General features: G+C 43.1%; 1 protein-coding gene across 1 annotated transcript in view; it reads right to left on the reverse strand.

The window, feature by feature from the left end:
- Npsr1 (neuropeptide S receptor 1) overlaps window positions 1-23,362 on the reverse strand; it is a 92,742-nt gene that overhangs the window by 67,590 nt on the left and 1,790 nt on the right. The window contains exon 2 of the mRNA XM_090332273.1: window positions 6,112-6,244. Within this exon, the coding sequence (XP_090188399.1) occupies window positions 6,112-6,244 (133 nt within the window). The remainder of the gene's footprint in view (window positions 1-6,111; window positions 6,245-23,362) is intronic.

Below are 23,362 nucleotides of genomic sequence, written 5' to 3' on the forward strand. Positions count from 1 at the left end.
GCCTGCAGTGGTCTTGAAGGGTGGTGGCATTAGTCCTTTTTTTTCTGCAATCCTAGAGACATTCCCTTACACAAGGAATTCCTGGCTTTACTGGCCTGCCTTCCTCAGCTGTCCCTAAAGAGTCTGACCCCAGACCCTGGGAAGCAGGGGTCTGTGTATCTGCCTAGAAAACTAGGGAGATTCTGACCTGAGGATACCCTAGGCCAGGCTCTCAGACATGATTCCCTCAATGATGAGGAATTAGCCATGAGCTCCACCCTCTCCCAGATGTCCTGTGGAAGCAATTTTGCCAAGCTAAGGTGCCAATGGGAGATGTGTGTTTGAGTCCCCAGGTCCTGCCCTTCAGTGGCTTCTCAGGTATCACTCATCCTTCTAACTGCAGGCTGTTGCCACATCAAGCAATGTCTCTATAGGCAGACACCCTGATCAGGGTCCCATTTTGGATTTTGAGACCATCCTAAAACTTGGCTCCAGCACTTTCAACTGCAGTCTAAAAGCAGGTCCACTTACCCATGACCCACCAGGAGAAAACCCACCTGTAATCTCAGAGATGGGCCCAAAGATCTCAGATTCAGTTGTGGACTTGAAATAAACCCATCTCAGTTCTAGCTTGTCTTAGCCATGGACTAGAATGGTACAGCAAGGCCAGAGAACCTTCCAGTGAATCAGTGGAGCATCTATGAAGAGGCCACACACTACTCTGAACAGAAGGCCTGCTATGTGCAACTCCTGAAGTCAACTCTCCCCACAGCCACAGCCACAGAGACCACGCCCCGGAGTCAGGACCATTGCTCCAGGGATGGGAGGGCCCACTTAACTGGAGGGTGGAGGCAGAGGAAATATCAACACCCAGAGGCCAAACAGGAAAAGACTTTAAGGTGTTGAAATCATTCTGCAAAGTCTAATGTTGTCATGGAGGTTCTGCCCCTCTGAATGAATGTGTGGATATCACCATGAGGCTACCCAGATAACCAGGAAGCCAGCAAATGGGACACCAACAAAGAAACAGCAAAGCCAGCATCTACTCCCTCAATGTCCCAGTACTCTGGGCCTGCCATCTCTCTTGCTGTTGAACCTCATAGTTTGCTCAGAAGGCAGAGAAAACCTAAAATGATGAGTAAATTGCTCATCCATTAGTTTCCTCTTCCAATATGAGAGAGTTCAGACCTAATTGAAAAAGATTTTTTTTTGAAATCATGCCAAAAAATGTTTTTCTTCTTCCATTTGTTGAGTATTCAATGAAAACACATTAGCCTTTCTTCTCTGGTGCATTGGAGCAAGACAGACAAATAAGCCTTGAAGATGATAAATGACTAGTAAACTTCAATTAGCACATTAGCTCATGAAATACAAATAGTCATTAAATTCACCCGGCAAGTTATTAGAATGGATGCACAAAAAGTGGCAAAAAGAGTGTGGGGGGGGAGAAAAATTTAACATGGGTCCAAATACCAACTTCAAGATCTTCTGTTTTCCTTCCAAGTTCAAGATTGAGCCAACAAGCCAAGATTTCTGGTGGATGCTTTGAAACCTGGCTGACCTAGAAGGATCTAACCCAATTTGAAAATTAGGTGAGTTTCTTGCTTGGACATTGTAAGTCCTCGTCCATAATAAACAAATAAGAAAGAATAGGAACCAGAATTTAATTATGGCAAGGCTCATTGGGGAATTATGGATAGCGTAATGCTGGCTAACAAAAACATACCGACATAGAAAGTTTTCTCCCTAAAGGCACCAGCAGTGTAATAGAGAACACATGCCAAGATAATAGCTCAGGAGGAGAATACAAATACACAATTATTTTGTCCCTATCCCATTTCCTAGCTTGCAGCTGCTAAAGTCCTTTCCATCTTTAAAGTGGTGTGTCTTTTTGTATGCTTATGGCTAAAGGATGGCTTTTTGCCTTTAGGAAACCACCAGCTTTGAATACCAGTTAAAGGCAGGGCAGATTGAATTGAGCCCCTTCCTGGTTCCCTCCCTCCCTCCCTCCCTCCCTTCCTTCTTTCCTTCCTTCCTAAAGGAATTTGGACATTTGAAATGCTAGGAACTCTAGCAGCTGTCTCTAGCCATGATCCAACCATACATTCCAGGAGCTGACTTTGGGGATGAAAGTCCTTTAATGGAGTAGAATTACAAAGGAGTCTGTTCTTTCAAGATAAGAAAACTCAAGATGAGCTCTGGTTTAGCTAGCTCTGAACTTTACATAAGATAAAAATAAATCCTCATAAATGTAAGCCTTCTTTATCTAGATTTTATTCATGTGCAACTGAGCCTGACTCCAACTGACATACCAACAAAATGCAGAAAAGGCAAAATGGAAGAAAAAAATGTTCCTTAAAGAATCAGCCAAAGCTTTCAATCTGTGAATTGGAGACTGTCTTCAAAATGGCGACAAGGGGGCAAATGATATTTAATGGAGAACTTAGTTGATAACACCTTAGAAAGCTTCTGGCTTTCTTCCTCCTGCCCCACCACTAAAAGAGCCAGGGATACTGCATGCCAGTGGCTTATGCCTATGATCCTAGCTACTCAGGAGGCAGTGATCTGAGAATTCAGATTCAAAGCTAGCGTGAGCCAAACAGTCCGTGAAATGTTATGTCCAATCAACCAGCAAAAAGCTGGAAGTGGAACTTTGGCTCAAGTGGTAGAGTGCTAGCCTTCAGTTAAAAAAAAAAAAAAGCCAAGCAAGAGCTGAGGTCCTGAGTACTGGCACAATAATAGGGAGGAGTGGGGGAGGGGAGGAGAGAGAGGAGAAAAAGGAAAGGGAGAAGGGGGAGGAAGGGAAGGAGGAAGAGAGGAGAAAGCAGGGACACCTCAGCTTTGACATTAGCTTTCCTGATCCAGTCACTGATAACTGCAGTTGCATAAAGAATATAAAAGAGAAAAGAATCTCCAGACTCAATAGCTAGGTTATGTACTTGGCAGATTATTAGGTGAACAAGTATTCAAATTAATTGTGTGTGTGTGTGTGTGTGTGTGTGTGTGTGTGTGTGTGTGTGTATGATACTATGGTTTGAACTCAGAGTATCATGCTTAAAAGGCAGGTGTCTACACTTGAATCACGCCTGCAGCTCTTCTTGCTTTAGTCATTTTTGAGATGGGGACTGGAGTGACTAATTATGTATAGAAGCAGTGAGTGTGCATGCTATCTTAGTGGAGAAAGGGAGAGGTGACAGAGCCACTGAAGGGAGGGTACTGGATTTAGAGAAGTCTCAAGGGGCCCTTAGAAGGATAGGTGGGAGAGGAAGTCATTTACCTGGGTGAGGTGGCAACTTGTGGTCTCCCCTGGGGATCAGAATCAATCCCCTCTGGGTAATGAGATCCCAGGGAGGGGATTTAGGCTACCCAGTTCTTCTCTGAGGATCTGCCTTTAGGTAGATAAGAGCGGCTAAGAGAAAATCTCTTGCGCAGATGTTACCTTTTTTAGGACCTTTGGCTCCAAACACTCAATCTTCCCATGCTGGATATTGGGAAGTGATGTTTTCTGAACTTCTTCAGCAGTACATTGGATGAGAAAAATGTTGATCATTCTACAAAAGCAAAATCACACCTGAGCCACATCCCGAGGGAAAGAGGAAAAAAAATCTCTGAGGAGTGTGGTAGTGAAATTAACCAACCACTTGTACACCGACTGGAGACTGCCACAGCCAGGAGCATAAAAGTCCCAGCAGAACTTGCAAGTTTTGTAGAAGATAATAAATAATTTGTTATCTTTTTCTCCCTCCAAGTTCTCATATCCTTAAGAGCACTTATCCTCCCATAGCAGAAAGCAAAAGCCTGATGCGATAAGAATACAGAGCCCCAAAAGACTAAAACAACCTTAGGTACAAGCCAGATGTATGTAAATCTCAACGAACAGCTTGATACTGAATACCTTCTGTAAACATTTTCCAGCCTTTCATATGCATCCTCCCTTCTCTCACCGTGAGACGTGAGGCCCCTGGGAAATGCGTATACAAGACATTTTGATATCTCATGTGAGTCTAATTTTAGCTTCCTGACCCTCAGCCCTACTAATGTCACTGTCATGAGCGACATGTATACTTCACCTGAAATACTTCTGGCTGGACTCCTTGAGTTTATCCAGAAACTATCAACAAATAGAAATCTTCTGTCTGGAACATTCATGAGAAGTTAAGTGCAGGTTAATTAGATTATGAGTAAAAATAGACAGTGCCACTTTTCTCTTGGACACTAGATAATAGAATTTCAATTATTCATTTGTTATTGGTGGCAAAAAATGAAGTTTCCATTAATTATTTTCTAGTGCAAAATTTTCAATTCCTTGTAATCTCTAACTTCTCATATGCTGAAGATAATTTATAGTTCCACAGAATGTAGATCACAACGTTACTGTAATCAAAGAAATAGAATAAAAGAAGCTACGATGCCCTCAGTCAAGATTTTTGCATTTCAGCATTTGTGGAAGGCAGTGATTATCCTCTACTCCTATCACCCTAAGGGAGCAAAGCGAGAGTCCTATTTGTAGGGGAGATTGGAGGAGCCTCCCCACCCTATTACGGGCCATACCCCATTATTGAGGTGAGATACATACACATATAGATTTATGGATACCTATACCTATACATATATATTTACATATATGTGTACATATACATGCACACATTTTAGAACATGTGTGCACACATAGATTTACATATCCATATATGTATACTCTACATAACATACACCTATACATATGCATACATATACATATCTATATGTATATGTAGGGCCTTTTGTTGTCATGGATCAGGCAGGGAAAGCCTGTTAGGAAAAGCCAGGGAGGTTGAAGGTTATCAACAAAGTGTAATCAACATTCTCTTGTAAGTTCATGTCACGTTATCGTGGCTTGAGACTAAATGCCCAGGAAGATAATGCTCAAGGAGACAAAGCAACCATCTTAGTTCCAGGGCTTAGGACTCCTGTCTGGCTTAAGCTGGATTCTTTGTGCTCCCCATTTGCCTGCTGTGCTCTGATCTGTGGAGCAGTGCTCCCTCTCTGGCTATGTTTCCCTTTGGAACATGAGCTCCATAGAACTAACTGACTTCCCTTCCTTCCTTCCTTCCTTCCTTCCTTCCTTCCTTCCTTCCTTCCTTCCTTCCTTGCTCCCTCCCTCCTTCTCTTTGTCCCTCCCTTTCTCCCCTTTTCCCTTTCTCCTGTCCTGTCTGTCAGCCTGTCTCCCTGTCACATCTTTCCAGTCTCTATCCAAATGTGCTGGGCCCATGCTGCTGCATCATCCATCCCCCAGCTCACATGGAAACATCTAAATCCCAAATGACTCATCACTTCCTTATGCTCCCTCTAGCAGAAGGGTAACTTCTCATGAGCATTTGGAAAGCAGAGATTGCACAGAGTTGACCTTGCAAGAACTTGAGGTTCCACATTTTTTTTAATTTATTATTAATTTTTTGCCATTCCTGGGCCTTAAACTCAGGACCTGAGCACTGTCCTTGGACTTTCTCAAGGCTAGAGCTCTACCACTTGACTCCTAGCACTAGTTCTGGCTTTTTTTTTTTTTTTTTGCCATTCCTGGGCTTGAGCTCAGGGTCCTTAGACTTTCTCTCTCATGGCTAGTGCTCAACCACTTGAGCCTCAGCACCACTTCTGGCTTTTTTCTATGCATGTGGTACCGAGGAATCAAACCTAGGTCCTCGTGCATGCTAGGCAAGCACTTTTCCACTAGGCCAAACTCCCAGCCCAGCTCCACAGTTTTTGACAGCATATAGATGGTACTGGTCAATTGTTAGGAGATTTTCCTTATGCTCTTAACATGGGATGACATGGTTCCATGACTTTGGGAAACTTGAGGGTCATTGTGTAGAAGGACAGGAAAATCCTAAAGAAGCACATGGCTACACCGAGGAGAATGGTATTTCCAAGTTTGTAGTGGAAAGTGTTGTTTTTTAGATAACGGGATCTCACTGAGTGCATGCATGGAAGTTGCTAGAGGGAATATTCAGACAGGAACTGCAGCTGCAGAAATGACTCCCAAGTTTGCTGCTGCTTTGGGATTGCTCCGATGACATTTCCATGGGGGGGGAATGGAAGGCAGGAGCCCTAAGTGGATTTGCACAGGACGTCTTCCTTCCCACCTGCCCCGAGGCCTACCTGTGATGGCCAGCTGAGTCACGAAGAATGCCATCCTGGACTTGCTCTTCCTCCTCCACGTGGAGCACAGCACCACGGAGTTCCCCACGATGGTGACAGTGAACAGTACCCACAAGGTTAGCAGCTGCTCTGTCTGTAAGACACAGCAACATGGGACAGCTGAGCAGGTGAGAACCAGGGCTGAGCATTCCTGGTTTTGTTCTCCGCTTGAAGAAGCTCGACTCTCTTCACTCACACCAGAAGCAGAGTGAAGGGATGCATCCTCTAACATGAGTTACATTCATAAAGCAGGCTTAGAGGCAAAACAAGAAGGCTTCACCTGGGCCAGCCAACTCGACATCTGGATGAGAGAGTTTAAGGTGTGGGGGAAAAAATCCACTATGGCCACAGAGATATATGCATACTTATTGCCAAAAGAAATTGGAAATTGTCTAATGATCATGAGATATTTAAGTACATCGAACACTGGAATTAGGTGAACTACTGTGTAGCAAAGAATATTGAAGTCATGAAGACTATGTAGCAACATTAAAAATGCTGTGCAAGAGTCAGAGGGGAAAGCACCGTACAATGGTGTACTGGGTGTGATTACAGCTCTGCCAAATTACAGACGGAGGCAAACGACAGCAGGGCACTCAAATGTTAAAGCTGGTTATTTGAGGGTGGAATGATTATGGGTTATCTTTTCTCTTTCTTCTTTGACAGAATTTCATAAGACGGCAATATTAAAGTTCTGCTGAATAATATATAATTAGCAAGAAACAGAAACGAGCAGGAATACCACTCATCTCAAATGATAAAGATTTTTTCACAGTTGTTTCAACTGGAGCTCTGTCTCTAATGTCCAGGGCTTTGAATAAACAGAGACTCAGGACACTGGGAGAGGCCAGATGCAGCATGTGATAGGAAAAGCTGGAAATCCAAAGCAAATGGCCCTGAACAGTCTCAGGCCAGGAGGTTTAGACCAGGTCTTGTGAGATGCCTAGGTGTCAGCTCTCCTCCGCACACAGAAGAAGAAGAAATCCTGTGCTGGCAGGTGTGGTGTGCTAATCTACAGGAGCTATGCATTTAGGTGTTCCATGGAACTCTGGTCTAAGATGGCTCAGTGAAAGCCATTATCAGCTTCGTTTAAATGAAGCAACTATCCTTTATGACGTGAACAGCACTATTAATAATTAATTCACCTACTCCTCCACAATACTCCAAATGGAAAATAGCACATTGTCATTATATGTAATACACCTGACAAATGGAATATCTTAATTAGCTTAGCCAATCTCCAGTGTGCTGAGAATAACCCACAGGTAGAAAGAACCAGGAAAGATGTGGCCTCTCGAGAGCGAGAGCCAAGTAGGCCATCTCAGGTCATGTACTGACTGTGGTGGAGACAAGGCTCTGCACAGAACATCAGTTTGTTTTGGGTTTCGATTGTGTAACTGGCTGGAATTTGGACTGTGCCTGCTTCGCATCACAAGAGAACATTGTAGTACATTGGCTAGCCTAGGAAACACCAAAATTAACTCAAAGTATGATTTCTCCTGAAGGCATGGTCCTTTTGAACCCTTGTAAAGTCAAAGAATCAGGAAGGAACTGAACCATTATTAAGGTAAGGACTATCTATCTATCTATCTATACATGTGCATGTACAAGTGCATACATATGCATACATATTTCTGCTGGTTCTGCTTTGCAGAGAGTTTTTGGGGCTATACTCACCAAGGACCTTCTGCCACACCAGTGTCACCTTTTCCACTGCAATGTATTAATTTTGAGTGACATGAAACTAGAATCATGCAAATAAAGCCAAATGCTCTCTGGTTACCTCTCCATCTTCGTCAACTCCTTCTTCCAAAAAAGTAATATAATTTTGATTATGATAAATGTGCTTTAAATTCTTTAGAAATATTTTATAAACATGCAGACATGGGAAGATTAAATAGTAGTATTTTGTGTGAATATTAGATTTTTTATTTACTATCCTCAGCATATTGTACAGCTCCGTGTGGTGTTTTTCTTTTTAAATCAATTAGGGGAATGTTTCCTAGAATAGAATAAAATGCTTCAGTTGCAAGAAATAAGTTAAAGCTAGCAGACCAGGATAGAGGCAGGGTAGAAGAGTGAAAGAAGAAGAGAGAGTTGGTGAAGTGGTTCAGATACTCTTGACTCATGACTTCCTAGCCTCATATTCTTGGTAGATACTAGATACTCAGGTAGGTACCAAAACCTTCCCTGAGCGGAGAGAAAGTTCATGAAGTTTTCTTCCACCCTCTCTCCTTGCCAGAGTTCAGAATGAAGCCAGAATTTCCATGAATCCTGCCGTTTCTCCAATCATTGTCTCTGTTCTCTGTAGAAGTTTCTGTTTTCCAGTATTTGAGTATCTATAAACTAGTAAACTGACTCTTTCAGGGTACACAACAAAGCCCACCATATATGGTACGTGTGTATATACACACATAAGCATTTATATGTATGTAGATATATAGTCACATGCATAGACATATTTCCACATACATAAAGATATGAACATATATGAAAACTAATTTTCCTGTGTCCCAGTGGTCACATTCAAACCATCCATACCCAAACTGTAGCATCCTGTTTCTGTGGTATCAGATTTTCAGAACCTATCATACTGTTGAATAGATCTGCAGTTTTCTTTTTAATTTTTATTTCTATATAATATTCCGTTGTGTATTCCTATGTAATACTGCATTGCCAGTTTGTGTATCTCATGGGCTTTTGAGTGGTGTCAGGTTTGGATCTACTAGAAACAATATTCACAGTATTCTTAGCTTATTTCTCACCTAAACATCCTGGAACTAGCCCACAGCACATCATGCACTGACTAGATAACACCAAAAAGGTTTTCTCATTGGCTGAGTGTAAATTTTCTATCCCTTCACATTGCTCATCTTTAGATATTCTAAGTTACAGAGATAGTTTAGATATGTTTACATTTTTCTATTATAAATGGTGCCTTTTATTGACACCATTAAGTTTTCTCAACTGATAGTTTGTGTCTATGAAAGTAACTCATTTTCATGTGTCTCTTTGAAGCAGGTCGATGTGTAAATTCTTTTTCTTTCATTTCCTCTCAAGTCCCCAGGCTCTGTGGAAATAATCTCTGGTTTTTGAAATTCAGATTATTAGTAAAATTTAATATAATGAGGTTTTTCTTCATTTTATTTAACCAACACATTCAAGTTTTGTAAGCATGGCTCCAAGAAGCTATTTTATGTTATCTAATATTTCCCTCCCTGTCCTTTTATAAGCACAATCAGCTGACAGGTTTCATTGTGACAGATCCATGTACAATGCACCTGATCAGGCTTCACCCCTCCTTCACCCTCCTACCCAATCCAGTTTCCACAGCTGCACTGGTCCATTTCACACATGTGTATAACGTCTTCTGACTGCATTCAACCCCGTCACCATCTGCATTTGGCCTCCCACCACCCTCTTCCAGTACCCATACTTCACATAGGCCCTATTCTATATTCTTATCATTAATAAAAGAGAACTGGATATTGTTTTTTTCAGCTTAATGTCTCACACTTGAATACCCAGTACTTTAATCAGCTAGACTTTCTCCCTTTCTCTCACTCCCCCAACACTAACTGGTTTTCAACAGCTTTCATCAACCTTTTTTGCCTTCTCCATTCATGTACGTAGTGTGCATTTCCACAATGTTTAGTCACTCCAATGAGTTTTTGTATGCTCAGGGGACAGCCAGGGGCCTGAGGAGACAGACCTCAGGATGGGAAAAACCTTTGCTGAATACCTATCGGGCAGGAAGCTCAAAACCTCAAGTCCCAAAGAATCAACAATACAATTAACAGATGGACTATGAATAATCGGAATCGACACTTTTTGAAAGAAAAGGTACAAATGGTCAATAAGTACCTGACAAAATGTCCAGTAAATTAAGCCATCAAGTAAATGCAAATCAAAGCAACAACATGGAGATGCCATCTCTCCCTGGTCAGCATAGCCGTCATCAGCCATACCTTTCGCCCTCTCTTCCATGCTCAGAGTTTGGGATGGCTCAGTTCCTACCTACAGTGGAGCATTCACATTTATTTTCATTTTGGGCTGGGTTCTGAATGTTCACAAGTCAGGGGATGTTCTATTGCACTCTACTGTGTTGCAATGTTTAGTCTTTGGAATGCAGTACTTTTTTCTTTTACTTCAGTCTGTGTACATGCCTTACAAATGTGGCTTTTGACACTGTGAGAGATGTTTTATTGGCATATTTTTTCTTCTTCAATAGTCTGGTAAAATAGACTCCCAAGTTAATTAGGTTAGATCATCTTTCACTGTGATTTATTTGGAGCTTTTTTTTTGCATTAAAAGATTCTATTTGAAAAGTCAGATACGCTGTCTTCTTTTGTTTTTCTGTTCTCCTTCTCTGACCTGTTGCTTTCACTCTTTGCTGGTATGAATCTCATGGAACTTTCCTGCATTTTTCTTTTCTTTCTCTCTTTCATCATGTTTAACCTGCCATTATTTACTATGAGTTTCATGAGAATTTCTTAAGTAGTTTGACAGCATACCAACCGAGCTATCTTTGCAATTTGTTTTTTTATATACAATACACCAGCTTACAAGGTACGATATTGTAACAATATGAGAATAATCAAGGGACAACAAAAGAGATGAGAAATAACCTAGTACATTAAGAACAACAATCACACATTATATAGCATTTGTTTTCATATCCTGGAGGTCCTTTCATTTAACCTCATCCTATATGGCTTTATGTATATGGATTTTGAGCTATTATAATCCTCTGCTAAGAGTATCCAAGGTTTGTACTAATTATTACAAATGAGGGAAACCATTGAGCCTATATTCCTTTGGGTCTGGCTTACTTCACTTAATATGATTTTTTCCAAGTCTTTCCATTTCCTTACAAATAGGGTGATGTCATTCTTTCTGCTGGTAGCATGGAATTCCATTTTTTTTCATAATAACACAATGCTTTTCTTTCTTCTTTTTTTTTCTTTTGTTAGTTGTGGGATTTGAACTCTGAGCCTGGGCATTGTCCCTGAGCTCTTCAGCTCAAGGCTACCACCCTATCCATTAAGGCACAGCACCACTTCCGGTTTTCTGGTGGTTAATTGGAGATAAGAGTCTCATAGACTTTAGTGCCTGGGCTGGCTTTGAACCATGATCCTCAGATCTCAGCCTTCTGAGTAGCTGGGATTACAGGCATGAGCCACCACTCCTGGCTTCTTTCTTTTTTCTTAATGCAATGTCCCTTCCAGCTCTGTTGAGAATTCAAACAAGAGTACCACTGAGATTTCATCCTATTCTTTTTTCTCCTCCTCCTCCTCCTCCTCCTCCTCCTCCTCCTCCTCCTCCTCCTCCTCCTCCTCCTTCTCCTCCTCCTCCTCCTTCTTCCTCCTCCTCCTCCTCCTCCTCTTCTTCTTCCTCCTCCTCCTCCTCTCCTTCTTCCTCTTCCTCTTCTTCTTCTTCTTCTTCTTCTTCTTCTTCTTCTTCTTCCTCTTCCTCTTCCTCTTCCTCTTCTTCCTCTCTTTTTTGCTGTTCTTCTGGAATTCACTTTCCTAGGAAGACACATTCTGATACCTCAAGTAGTGTGTTTAGAAAATTATACAGTTGTGTTCATGTCTAGCCTGGGGAGTGGGGGATAAGAAATGAGCTTTCTCTTCCCTTGTCCAAGAGTGATTTGTTGAACACTTTTACCTTCAGGAAAGGAAACTTAGATAGCTAATGATGTTCTTTGCTGGGAATACAGCAGACGTGAGGAAGCCAGTGGAGAAGGGATGGCTGGGTGGCAGGTGTGGGGGACCCAGCAAGGTTGGTTAGGGGGAGCTGTCCACTTCAGCACCAGGCCCTGGGGAGAGTACTATTATCTGCCCTTGTCTGGAGGAAGTGCTGTGCTCCTCCCTGATCTTTGCATTTCCTACAGCAATCTGCTTCCTGGAGGCCTCGGGCTCTGATTTGTGCACTAGGGACTCCCTGGGGCCAATTCCTCGTCTAATTCCCTTTGTTTCCAATGTGACACTTGGAGATCTACCCACCCTGCCTAAGAAGGAGAAATCATTCTCCTGGGCAGGCAGGCAGGTCCACGTTTTCTATTTTCTGTTGGAGGAGGAGATGTGGCCTACTACTTTTCCACAAGGCTGCTTGATGTCACCATGCTCTGCCTATATGGAGGTACCAGGGTACTCTGTGTCACCTAATCATAACAGGAACTCCACGTATGGCACCTTCCACCTTCCACTTTCTACTACCCTCCACCACATGGCCACCCCCACAGGATGTTCAGATCTATTGCAGAACGCCAGTGATGACTACTCCCCCCTGGTGGTTATGTGAGACAACATCCAGCCAGATGCTGGGTCCAAAGAAGAACTGGGTTTAGAAGTTTGTCAACAACCAAGTTTTCAACAACTAGAGTGTTCCGGACCAGGAGTGCTGCTGCTTGACATCTGGCTGGCCCACAGAAAATGGTTAATCAGAGTCTATTGAATGGATGTGTCGTGACTGACAAGGAAAGGAAAATTATAAGAATTCCCCAAACATTTAGTTAGACTTGGGTTTGTTAGGCTTTCTTGGAGTGGAAAATTGGGCTTTTCTAAGAAGGAATTCTGGTCTGGAAGTTGGAAGACAAAAATTCTATAGTTTGTTGTTTTGTTTGTGTTTCTGTTTTAGATCTGTAAGGGGAATGAGAACTAAATTGATGGGGTGAATCACTTAGCTCATCACAAACTCAAACAGTGGGGTGACAGTAAACCAGCAGTTATGTGCTGGGCATGTCTGAGAGGCCTTCTGTGTTGACCACTTACTGTTATGAACTGCCTGTTGTAGTATGTCTGACACCAGGCCTGTAGTAAGGGAATAAGGCTAAGTGAGGCTTCCCAGTTACCCTGCTCAGAGATAATGGTACCCAGGATATGAACTCAGCCCTATTTGCCAGAAAAATCTATGCCTTGCTCACTGAAATGGATTTCTGCTGAGATGTCCAAGACAGTGGATGAAGGATTGATTCCTTCCTTATTTCCCTAGGTCAAGCAAGACACCAGGTGCACATGAATAGTCTTGACTACATGCCTCTCTGCAGGTAGGTTCCAATCTAGGCTTAGCCAAGGACCCACCTTTGATCCTCAGGGGACAATAGCCCCTCACCCCAGGTAAAGCATTCCACTGTGTGCCTGGCCAGGGACACCACCCTGGGCCCCAAAGAAACCATAGCCCTTTTTTTCTTTTCAGCTTCCTTGTTATGCCCTTTGTAAACCCAAAATCCAGTCCTTCGCACAAACTCCAAACCCTCAGGAAGGTCTATACCCCTTGCAGGCAATAACCAGTCCTCGACTGTTGCAATGGAGTCCAGCCTATTCCTTTTTCGTTCTCCTCCATTTTCCTAACAGTGAAGTGATCATATTTACTTTTCCTTCAATTTTCAAATGGGACACATGTCTCCATTTTTCCTTCACTTGACTAAGAGCCTGGATGCAGCTGGGTTTCCAGGCTGAGTCAGAGTTGACCGCATCCTCCGCTCAGAGCTGAGGTCAGAGCTAGTTGCCCATGTCCGACTCAGCGCCATGAAGTGACTTCCACACAATAATCCCAAATGTCACGGAAGCTGCAGCCACATCATCTGTTCCATGTGTGTGTGGGGGCGTCACAGAGCTTTCTGTACCCTGAAATTGCCATGGTTTATTTTTTGACTACTGTTATTTGTGTGATGTTTAAAGATAGCCATCTCAAACACAGGAAGGAGGAAATATTTGTCACTTTCCAAGACAGGAAATAAAGTCTCAGAAAGAAAAGGCCCGATGAGTCAGTTCAGTTCCCAGGAGGGGTCACACAGTGTAACTGAGAGATACATGCACACACACACACACACACACACACACACACACACACACCTGAGCCTGCCATTTCAGGTGAGATGAGGGACACAGACTGCAAAGCTGTGGTTTCCTAATAAGACTTGGAAGGAGAGATGTGTTCTAAGGCTCTAGAGGCTGTGGGAAGCTTCAGGGCAATTAACGACCCCTCCCGCAGCAGGTCTTCCCACATTCCCTCCATCTCTCACAGCAGCTACTGCTTCAGAAGCCCTTCCCAGAAGTCAGTAGCCAGGACAGGGAGGACCAGAGGTAGGACAGGCTCACTCCTTCTGAGAGCGATCTTTTTTGATGTCCTTTTGGAATACTTTCCTTCTCCCTGGCAAGTGAAGTCTGAATTCCTTCAGCAGCTCAGTGGGGGATACCCTGCAAATCAGGGTGACCGTGCAACCCCCACACCACAGCCATGTACTTCAGCTGCAGTTTCTAGAGTTTACCTGGAATTATGAGTCCACTTTGGGTTACCCCAGGTAGTCTTTATTACTAATGTTGTACTCAACGAAATAAACAAAAACTAACACATCTTGGCAGAGCTATTTTTACACATGGGTATGTGTTTTTATTCTGTTCCTTTGGAAGTCTTTTCTTGTTTGTTTCCCAGGGGTCAAGAGCAAGAATGCATGCTGTACCCTCAATTTCTGGACCTGTCCCAGGGCTAGCTGGATAAGCTGGCAGGAGATCCCCTGAAAGAAGAAGAGGGAATGGGATATGGTGGGAGCTCTAAGTCAAAACCCAGAACTGTTCAGGTGGACAGCAGGGCTGTAAGACATCCATATCCCAAGCAGTTATGAGCTTTGGCTTGTGTTTTGAGCTCTCCTTCAGGGTGAGGTGGCGTTTATCCTCAGTGGGAGCTGTGGCTGGCACAGAGTAGAGTAGAAATGTTATCCAGGCCAAAAGTGAGAAACTCAGAAAAATCATAGGTTTATCAAAGTGATTAAATTGATATATAGTCTGTATAATCATGCTGAGTTCACATTTTTTGAGATGCCTAGAAAAGTTCAACAAACTTTATAATTAATAGACGGGGAAAGCAGGTACAAAAATGACAATGACAACAACAACAACAAACCCATAGGAACTTCCCTGAGGGAGATATTGTATAAGATATATTTAAAGGCATATAACATATATTAAGGGCTGGCTATAGTTGGTCAAGGGTATATCCCAGAAAAATAGATGTGTGAATTGTCTGAAGTAGGGAGTAGAAATAGCTGACAAAGAAGTAGAAATGATAAGAATGCAGGCAGAGGGTAAAGACCACCCAGCCTCATAGGTGTAGTCATCCCTAATGACAGAGAGAGAGAGAGAGAGAGAGAGAGAGAGAGAGAGAGAGAGAGAGAGAGAGAGACAGACAGACAGACAGACAGACAGACAGACAGACAGACAGAGACAGACAGACAGAGGCATAGCAGAGGGAGGTTGACCTTGAAAAGCAGGTGTGGGCACTTGCAAAGCAACCCTTTCAAAACTGGAATGTGGTCTTCCCTTGGTCCTCACCCTGAGTTAGAAGATCTTGCTGTCCGGAGGCCTCTGTTATTGTTTTCTTTGCCTTTGTCCTTCCGTGGGACACCATCTTCACACACCACGGTGTGAGACAGGCTCCTCCACACAGCATAGCCCTGAAACAGATTCTGAGCCACGGCTTACTCCATAGCTCTGTCCAGTGCACTGCATTACCCATGCCGCCTTGGTCTTGACCTGACTGGCTCTTCATGCCAGCCATGATACTGTATTTGCTATGTTCATTTCCCACTGCTTCACTGCCCTTGCATCAGGGAGGATGGTGGGACGATTGTGGGATGGAATGGCTCTGCCATGACTCTGGGGCTCGGCTTTCTGGGACCAGTCATGTCTCCACTCTGCCTGGAAGAATGTGCCACTCGTTACAGCATGAATCCTTTCTTGGGTATCTTGCACCACAAATCCTGGAAGCTTTGAGACAACTGTGTTTTCAGATTCCATCTGAATTCCTAGAATATGGCAGGCCACAACTCTTAGAAACCATCTGAGTACACCCTTATCCCATCGGTCTGTGGAATAATTAATTTTGCTGAATAAACAAACTGAATGAATTCTATGTAGCCAAGAACTTGGATTAATATTTAAATTGCTATTGAAGCTCTAGACTCCTGAGGTAATAAAAAACTAATATTTGGTTAAGTTGGGTCCAAATTTCTACAATTTTATAGAAACTAAAGAACAGCCATCTTTCACAACCAGCAGAGAATTGGTTTCAGGACCTCCACTCCCATACCAGAAGGCACAGATCTCACATCCCTCTCCTCCCCCTCCCTTTCCTCTCTTTTTTTCCTCCTTCCCTCCTTCTCTTTTCCTCCCTCTTCCTCTTTCCCTCCTCCCCATCCCCTCTCCTCTCTTATCTCCTCTCCCCCTTTCTCTCATGTCCCTCTTTCTTCCTCTCTTGCTCTTTCTCCTTTCCCCTTCCCCAGCCTCCCTGCTCTTTCTTTCCCCTCCTGCAGCCCCTCCATCCTCCCCCTCCTCCTCCTCTTCTTCTCTCCTCTTCCCTCTCACCCCCTCCTCCTCCTTCTCCTTTCCCCCACCTTCCTCTCCTTTCTCCTCCTTCTGTGTGAGGCAGGAGGTCTTGGCTGGGTTTCTGGGAGTCTGAAGGTGAGATTCACTTCTTACTCTTTTCCAAACACTCATTCCGGCTGTAAGAGAACAGGATTTTGGACTCCATCCCCCCCAAGCCAGGATGGCATTGAAGAGGAAGTATTGTGGTCCTCAAGTCTCCACCTCCTGAGTATCTAGGATTACTGATGTGAGCCACCAACACCCAGCAAGGTCTGTCATCTTTAAGCAGACATCAATATTGCTTGAGGGGGAAAATGAGAATCCTGGTTATTTCTTCTCACTGCATCATGACCTTCAATGGTTTCACTCTCCTGTGACCTTGGAAAGTCCTATTCTGGCACACCCATTCTTTCTCTAAATGGAGTCTAACTTCTCATCCCTGCAAGTAGCCCTCTATTAGCCATGAGGTGGACCTGGATAAAAGTTAGATGTACTACCATGATGGACACTAAAAGAAAAAAAAAAAGAAAGGCTTTCTTAAATGCCTATGTTCTTTTCTCTTTTGTTATCTAAGTAAAAACAAAAAGGAAAGGAACGATTCAATTCATCAAAATTGTCTGGAACCAAATGGATAGAAAATCTGTCCCCAGGTGTTTGAGCCTGCAGTGATGCTTTCTCCCAGCGCCTCAGAACCATATCACTTGGTGATGACCAAGTCTTTCTCCCAGCACCTCAGAACCATGCCACTTGGTGATGACCAAGTCTTTCTGCCAGCAGGTGGACTGGGTAGCTCAGTGAGAAATTAAGTTTGGCTAAAGAAGAACAGTATGATGCCGTGGATACACGTGGGCACATTCTCACATGGCACACACATGCAGGAAGTCATCTCCAGGTGACAGTGTGACATTTTCTAGCATGAGTGGAAGGACTTGTTTCCATTGAATCCATAAACTCTTCTCCATCCTGGACAATGTGAGAGCTGCTCCCCACTGCTCTTGGGAAACAGTTTTGATTGCCTCCATGCAGAGAGCCAGAAACAAGCCAGGGCTGGGCTTATATTCCATCACAAAGATTATTCTTATCCATACTTGAAGGGCAGCAGGGGCTGCCAGCCTATGAAGAGGCGTCTTTTGAGCATTCAGAGCAAAGATCCTGGGCTAGCAAATCTGAAGAGCCCAGTGTGGCAGAAAGGGTTCAGAGAGCTATGGGGAATTTCTGTGGGCTAGTAGGGGTGGTGGTTTGAGGAGAGAGGGGGGGAAACTTGGACATGGGAAGAAAAGTATTGCATATTCTCTCTTTGTGTCTCTCTGTCAGTCTGTCTCTGTCTCTGTCTCTCTCTCCAAAAAAAAGAAGAGAGCCAAATAGAATCCCTGGGATCACAAATTTGGAAGGCTGCCATGATCCATTTGCTGGGTAGAGCCCAGCAGGCAGGCTGGCTCTGGACTTCCATGTAGTGGGAGCTGGACTGTATAGAAGACTATGGGCAGGGGAGAGGACATGAGATGCAACACTTCCTTTTGTGCAGCCCAGCGAGCTGACACAATTTCCATTTCCAGTGAGGTTGTGGAAAATGAGGCAGCATAGAGAGAGAGGGAGAAAGGGGGACTCAAGGATTGTGTCCTTGACTGTGACAGGGATTCATCTGCAGAAAGCAGTTCAGGACTGGCCTGGATCAGTTGGGGATCTGGACAGGGCCCAGATCTAGGCTGCCTCTTGTGAGGGGCAAGCAGGCAGAAGACAGAATTCTTGGGTGCAGTTTGTGCCCACTTACCTAGCCCGGCCACCACCTCCAGCGCACACACACACACACACAGATCATGGTAACAGAGCCCCAGTTCCTAGAGTTAGGGGCCACTGCTAAACTCATAGGAAAGCCTACTTTAGCCGAACAATGGTATGACCATGCTGATTCTGAGCAATGACCATGTCTCTTGGCCCCTTGTATGTTAGTAATACAGAGAGAAAGTGACTGAGCAGCATTCTCCTTTTCTCACACTAATGCCTAGCTTGGAGATGGTTCGTTGTCACTGTCAAGCCAATGAGCAAAGGCTGGTGCTTGTGTCAGCTGCATGGGGCGAGACATGTGTTAACAGTGGATGGAGCATACCCCTGGGAAGACTGAGTTCCAGAAAGCATAAGCACTCAGGAAGGAATTGGACCTTTTATAAGAATTTGGCTGGAGAATATCCTTAGGAAAGGCTGAAGGATTCAACTGAAGAATTGCACATTACAGAGGAGTGAAACCAGTGAGAAATGTTTAGTGTTAAGAGTATATGAAGAGCTTTCCCCACAAAGGGCCGGGAGTAAGCTTCTGATCCTAGCACAGAAACCACTCAGCCTGGGTACTAGGGCAGAAATGAAGGCTAGAAAGCCCTGAAGATTTGTGATGGTGAAGGCTGGGGTGTGTGGAGAAGAGTTGAGAGGACAACCAGAGGTGCGAAGGCTTGTGCATGGTAGAGGAAGTAGAGTAAAGTATTAGAAGTGAATTTTCAACATGGGAAGGGGTAACAATGCTCAAAAAGTAATGTACTCACTACCCTACGAATGTAACATATTGCTCTATACATCACCATGATGATAAAAAAGAAAAGAAAAAATGAAGTGATAGCCTCATTACCTTGTGAATGTAACTAACCCCTCTCTACATCACTATGATAATAAATAAAAGAAAAAGAAAAAAAAGAAGTAATGTACCCACTACCTTACGAATGTAACTGTCACCCCTCTATACATCACTATGATCATAAAAAATAAAAATAAAGAAAATATAAAGAGAAAAGAAATAATGTACTCACTACCTTATGAATGTAATTGTAATCCCTCTATACATCACCCTAACAATAATTTTGTTAAAAAAGAAATACCTTGGTTTCAAACTAAGTTTCTATAAAAGACTTTCTCATTTCTCAATTCATGAGTGTTTACTGAGTGGTTGTCTATGGCAAAACTTGAGTTTATGATAATAAAGTGGTTCTTGATAGACCTTTAGGAATAGGAATAGGGTAGCTATTCAAAAAAAGAAGTGATTTGTCTGCATGCATGTCCAAGCACTTGTCCACAGATTCTTGAACAAAGCTTTTGCTCAAGCACAGTGGGAGATAAATGGAGTCTGGGGGAGCAGAAGCTTGCCTGGTTGCATCAGTGAAGCAGTGTGTTTAAGAAAGTGAGCATCGCAGAGCCTGGCAGAGAGGCTGTTGAAAGGAAGCGAACACACTGAGTTCAATCATTCCCTAGCACCCAGGAGCAAACATTTATATACAAACAACAGTCCACTCACTGGGGATCTTTCCTCACCACCCTCTGAAGCCCATTCAAAGTGAAATCATGATTAGGATGTGTGGCATACTCAGTTTTTAAAAATATTTATTTATTTATTACCTAAGAGTAATAAGACTGAGCTGCACTTGCAGTCTTCAATCACTGAGGGAATTTCCTAAGCCACAGATGATCTCTTTCCTCTTGACTTTCCATTAGGCTTCTTGTCACTAAGGAAGTAGAGGGGAAGTGTTGCTAGAGAATTCACTTGAGAAGTGGTCGTGGTTCTGGGAAAAGATTATGTACTTCCAGTTATCCTCAAAACCTTTTGTACATTCTTTTTTTTCCTGCCAGTCCTGGCCTTGAGCTCAGGGCCTGAGCACTGTCCTTGAACTTTCTCAAGGCTAGAGCTATATCACTTGAGCCACAGCACCAGTTCGGCTTTTTTCTATGTATGTGATACCGAGGAATCGAACCTGAGTCTTCGTGCATGCTAGGCAAGCACTCTACGACTAGGCTAAATTCCCAGCTCCTTTTGTACATTCTTGAAGCATGCTACAACACCTTAGTGATGGTGTCTCAGGGTACAAGCTGTAAAATACAAATTGTTAATTGGTGATCTGTTTCCAAAGATAGGGATCAGACCCAACTCGTGAGTTCTTAATGGTGATGGTGACATTTATACACCCACAAAGTCTTCAGGCAAAAAAACATGGCAAGGAGAGGCCAACAAACAAAGAAAATATCGCTGCAAAGAAAGAAAAACTTAAGCCAGAAAGAGAGATAGAAGAAGACCTTATTAAAATACAGTGGCATTTAGGTGACAACCTAAAGACTGTGCACCCATAGTGCCAGGCCAATGAGTTGCCGGGGAGAGGCCTGTGCACACGAGGGTGAAGAGCTCACAAGGGTTGCCCTGCATGTGTACTCTTACCAGACACGTGGTCGTGAAAACCACGTGAACCATTCAAGTCTCATTTTCACCGTACTTGGTCCTCTAGCCTCTGATGGGTGAGGTGCTTCTCACACAGTGAGCCAATTTGAAAGAAGAAACCAGAAGTGGTGAAGCAAACCAAAGCTTCTATAGGAAGCAGTGAACCATATATCCAATCCACAGGAAGCCCTTGCTGGAATTCGGTACTTGTGAGCTCTCATGGACCTCCTTTCTGATTCCCTGGGATCCCAGCACGGAAAGTACACAGTAGGACCTGTTGATTGTTACACTGCTGTTTACATTTTAACCACGGTGCTTCTAATGATGTTACCACGCATGGTTTGATCTACTGAAGTCTTTGTGATCAGACCCAGGGAACGTGATTCTTGGCAAATTCTCACTTGCCAACTGTTTTATAATATTTGCTTATGTTGCCTTTATTTGGTATTTTTCTTGTAGGAAAATTTACAAATTGCTGTCTGTGGATGTTCTGCACAAGTGCGCGGCTTCTAGCAACAGCAGCCTGAACTGCACGTTTGAGACCCAGGGGCGGCTGCTACAGGAAGACAGAATTAGTCTTAACGAAAGTGTCAGGAAAGATCAATGCAGCAGCCACTTTTTCTTAAGTCTCTTTGTTGCCTTAAATGTGGCCCTAAGAGTCTTACTGTCATTGATGCGCACCAAGCCTCTTGCTTCCCCCTGGGCCCGGGACTGAGCAGCTCACCTGAACAAAGGCTCCTCTGTGACCAGGAACAACTACAGGGTGGCTCAGCAGAGCACTGGCAGAGGAGACTTCACACACAAACCATTAGGAGGAAGACTGCTTAGAAAAGTGCGGAAAGGTGTCAAAATCCAAATGGAGTCACCTGATCCAGTCCTTCTAAAGAATAATCTAAAGCCAAGAGATTTTGAAGAAGGTCTTTTTAAGCATCTATATGGCTGCTTGACATGAAAGGTCCTCCAGGAAACTCTTGGAAGGGGAAATTCTGGTGTTGGCTAAGTCCTTTTATGTAAGTAAAGGCAGGGATGGCTGCTTCTGCCAGCTCCAGACGTGTCTTTTGAGAAGTCCTTGCTTATAGGGGATCCCTTATATGATTCTTTTTTATTTTTTATTGTATTTTTTAAAATAAATTTTTATTGTGATTTAATAGAAGGGTTACATTATATTCACCAGATAGAAGGTGCATAACTTCACAACCATTGATACCCTTTTTCATGACATGGTCCCCATTTCCCTCCCACCTTTCCCCTGCTTATCTTGATTCCCCCCCTTCCCTATCCAATTTCAAATAACCAATTAAACACATATAAAATATATCAGATAACAAGGTGAAAAATTGTAACAATATGAGATAACCAAGGAATGGCAAAAGAGATGAGCGATAACATAGTAGTACCTTAAGGACAGCAGTCACTCATTATATGGGTTTTGTTTCCTTATCCTGGAGGTCCTTACTAAAGTTAGAGCCTTCTTTGTCACCCTGCACTAGAATTAACTCCATATGGATCAAAGTCCTCGAGGTAAAAGCCGACACACTGAAAACTTTACAAGAAGAAATAGGAGACACACTAGGCCTCCTGGGCACAGGTTGAAACTTTCTCAATAAGGATCCTTATATGATTTTTAAGAAATTTTATTTCATGGACGATCCCTAATGTGATTTATTTGATTAGATGTGTTCTGACTATATATGTAATATATATAGCTTTATAACAGTGATTCTAGTAGGTGTATATATATATAATGTATATATTTTTTAAATCTACAAATGGCTATGTGGGCATAGGAGGGGGTCACAATTTACCACCCTAGTTTGTGTGTCCACTGACACTTGATCAGTCACCCCTTCCACCTTCTTCCCTCTTTGTCTCCCCACCACCCAGTCTCTTCCACCACCAGTCCCACTCTCTTTCTCACATATGGACATTATAACTGTATTCATTGTCCTTTTCCTTTTCCATTCATCAAACCCTTTTCATTGTTGCCACCCCCACTCCCTGTCCTATCAACATGGTTCAATCGCCTGATGCTGAGTTAAACTGGGTTACTTTTTTCCCCAAGGTTATATTTAGTCAACCTGATTGTGTGTATAGCTTTTGTTCTTGTGTGTGGCCCAGATGGTAGAGTACCTGCCTAGCAAACAACAGACCCCCAGATTCAAATCCTTGCACCATCACCAAAAATTTAAAATAAAATAAAATAAAAACTTAGATAAAGAGGAAGGAAGAAGGCACATCCAGTGGGAATGGAGTCTAAGAATTAAATGAGATATTTATTAGAATGAGTCTAAGAATTAAATGAGTGAGCTCTTGGCAAAAAAAAAAAATCCAAAAAGCAAAATCCGCCACAAATTATTTGTTACTTTTAATTCTGTTTTGTGTGCTCTTCCTTCTGTTCACAAAAGTGGCGGGAAATAACACAACTTGTTTGGGAATGAGTAAAGGAGCCCAGCTTTGATAATTTTCTTCACAAGAGTTTTAGCTAAATGGAGTCACCATGATGCAGGGTTTGCTTGGGAACAGTTCTGTATCAACACCTCATGCAAACTGTTTCACAGGAGATCAAGGCGGGACAAGTTGCACTAAGACATGTTAGCTGGATTTCACCACTGGTTGCTATGTATCTAAAAACCTCTGCTCCACTCTCAATGAATGGATC

Source organism: Megascapheus bottae, chromosome 5, assembly GCF_031878675.1.
Source record: "Megascapheus bottae isolate mThoBot1 chromosome 5, mThoBot2.hap1, whole genome shotgun sequence".
Lineage (NCBI taxonomy): Eukaryota > Metazoa > Chordata > Mammalia > Rodentia > Geomyidae > Megascapheus > Megascapheus bottae.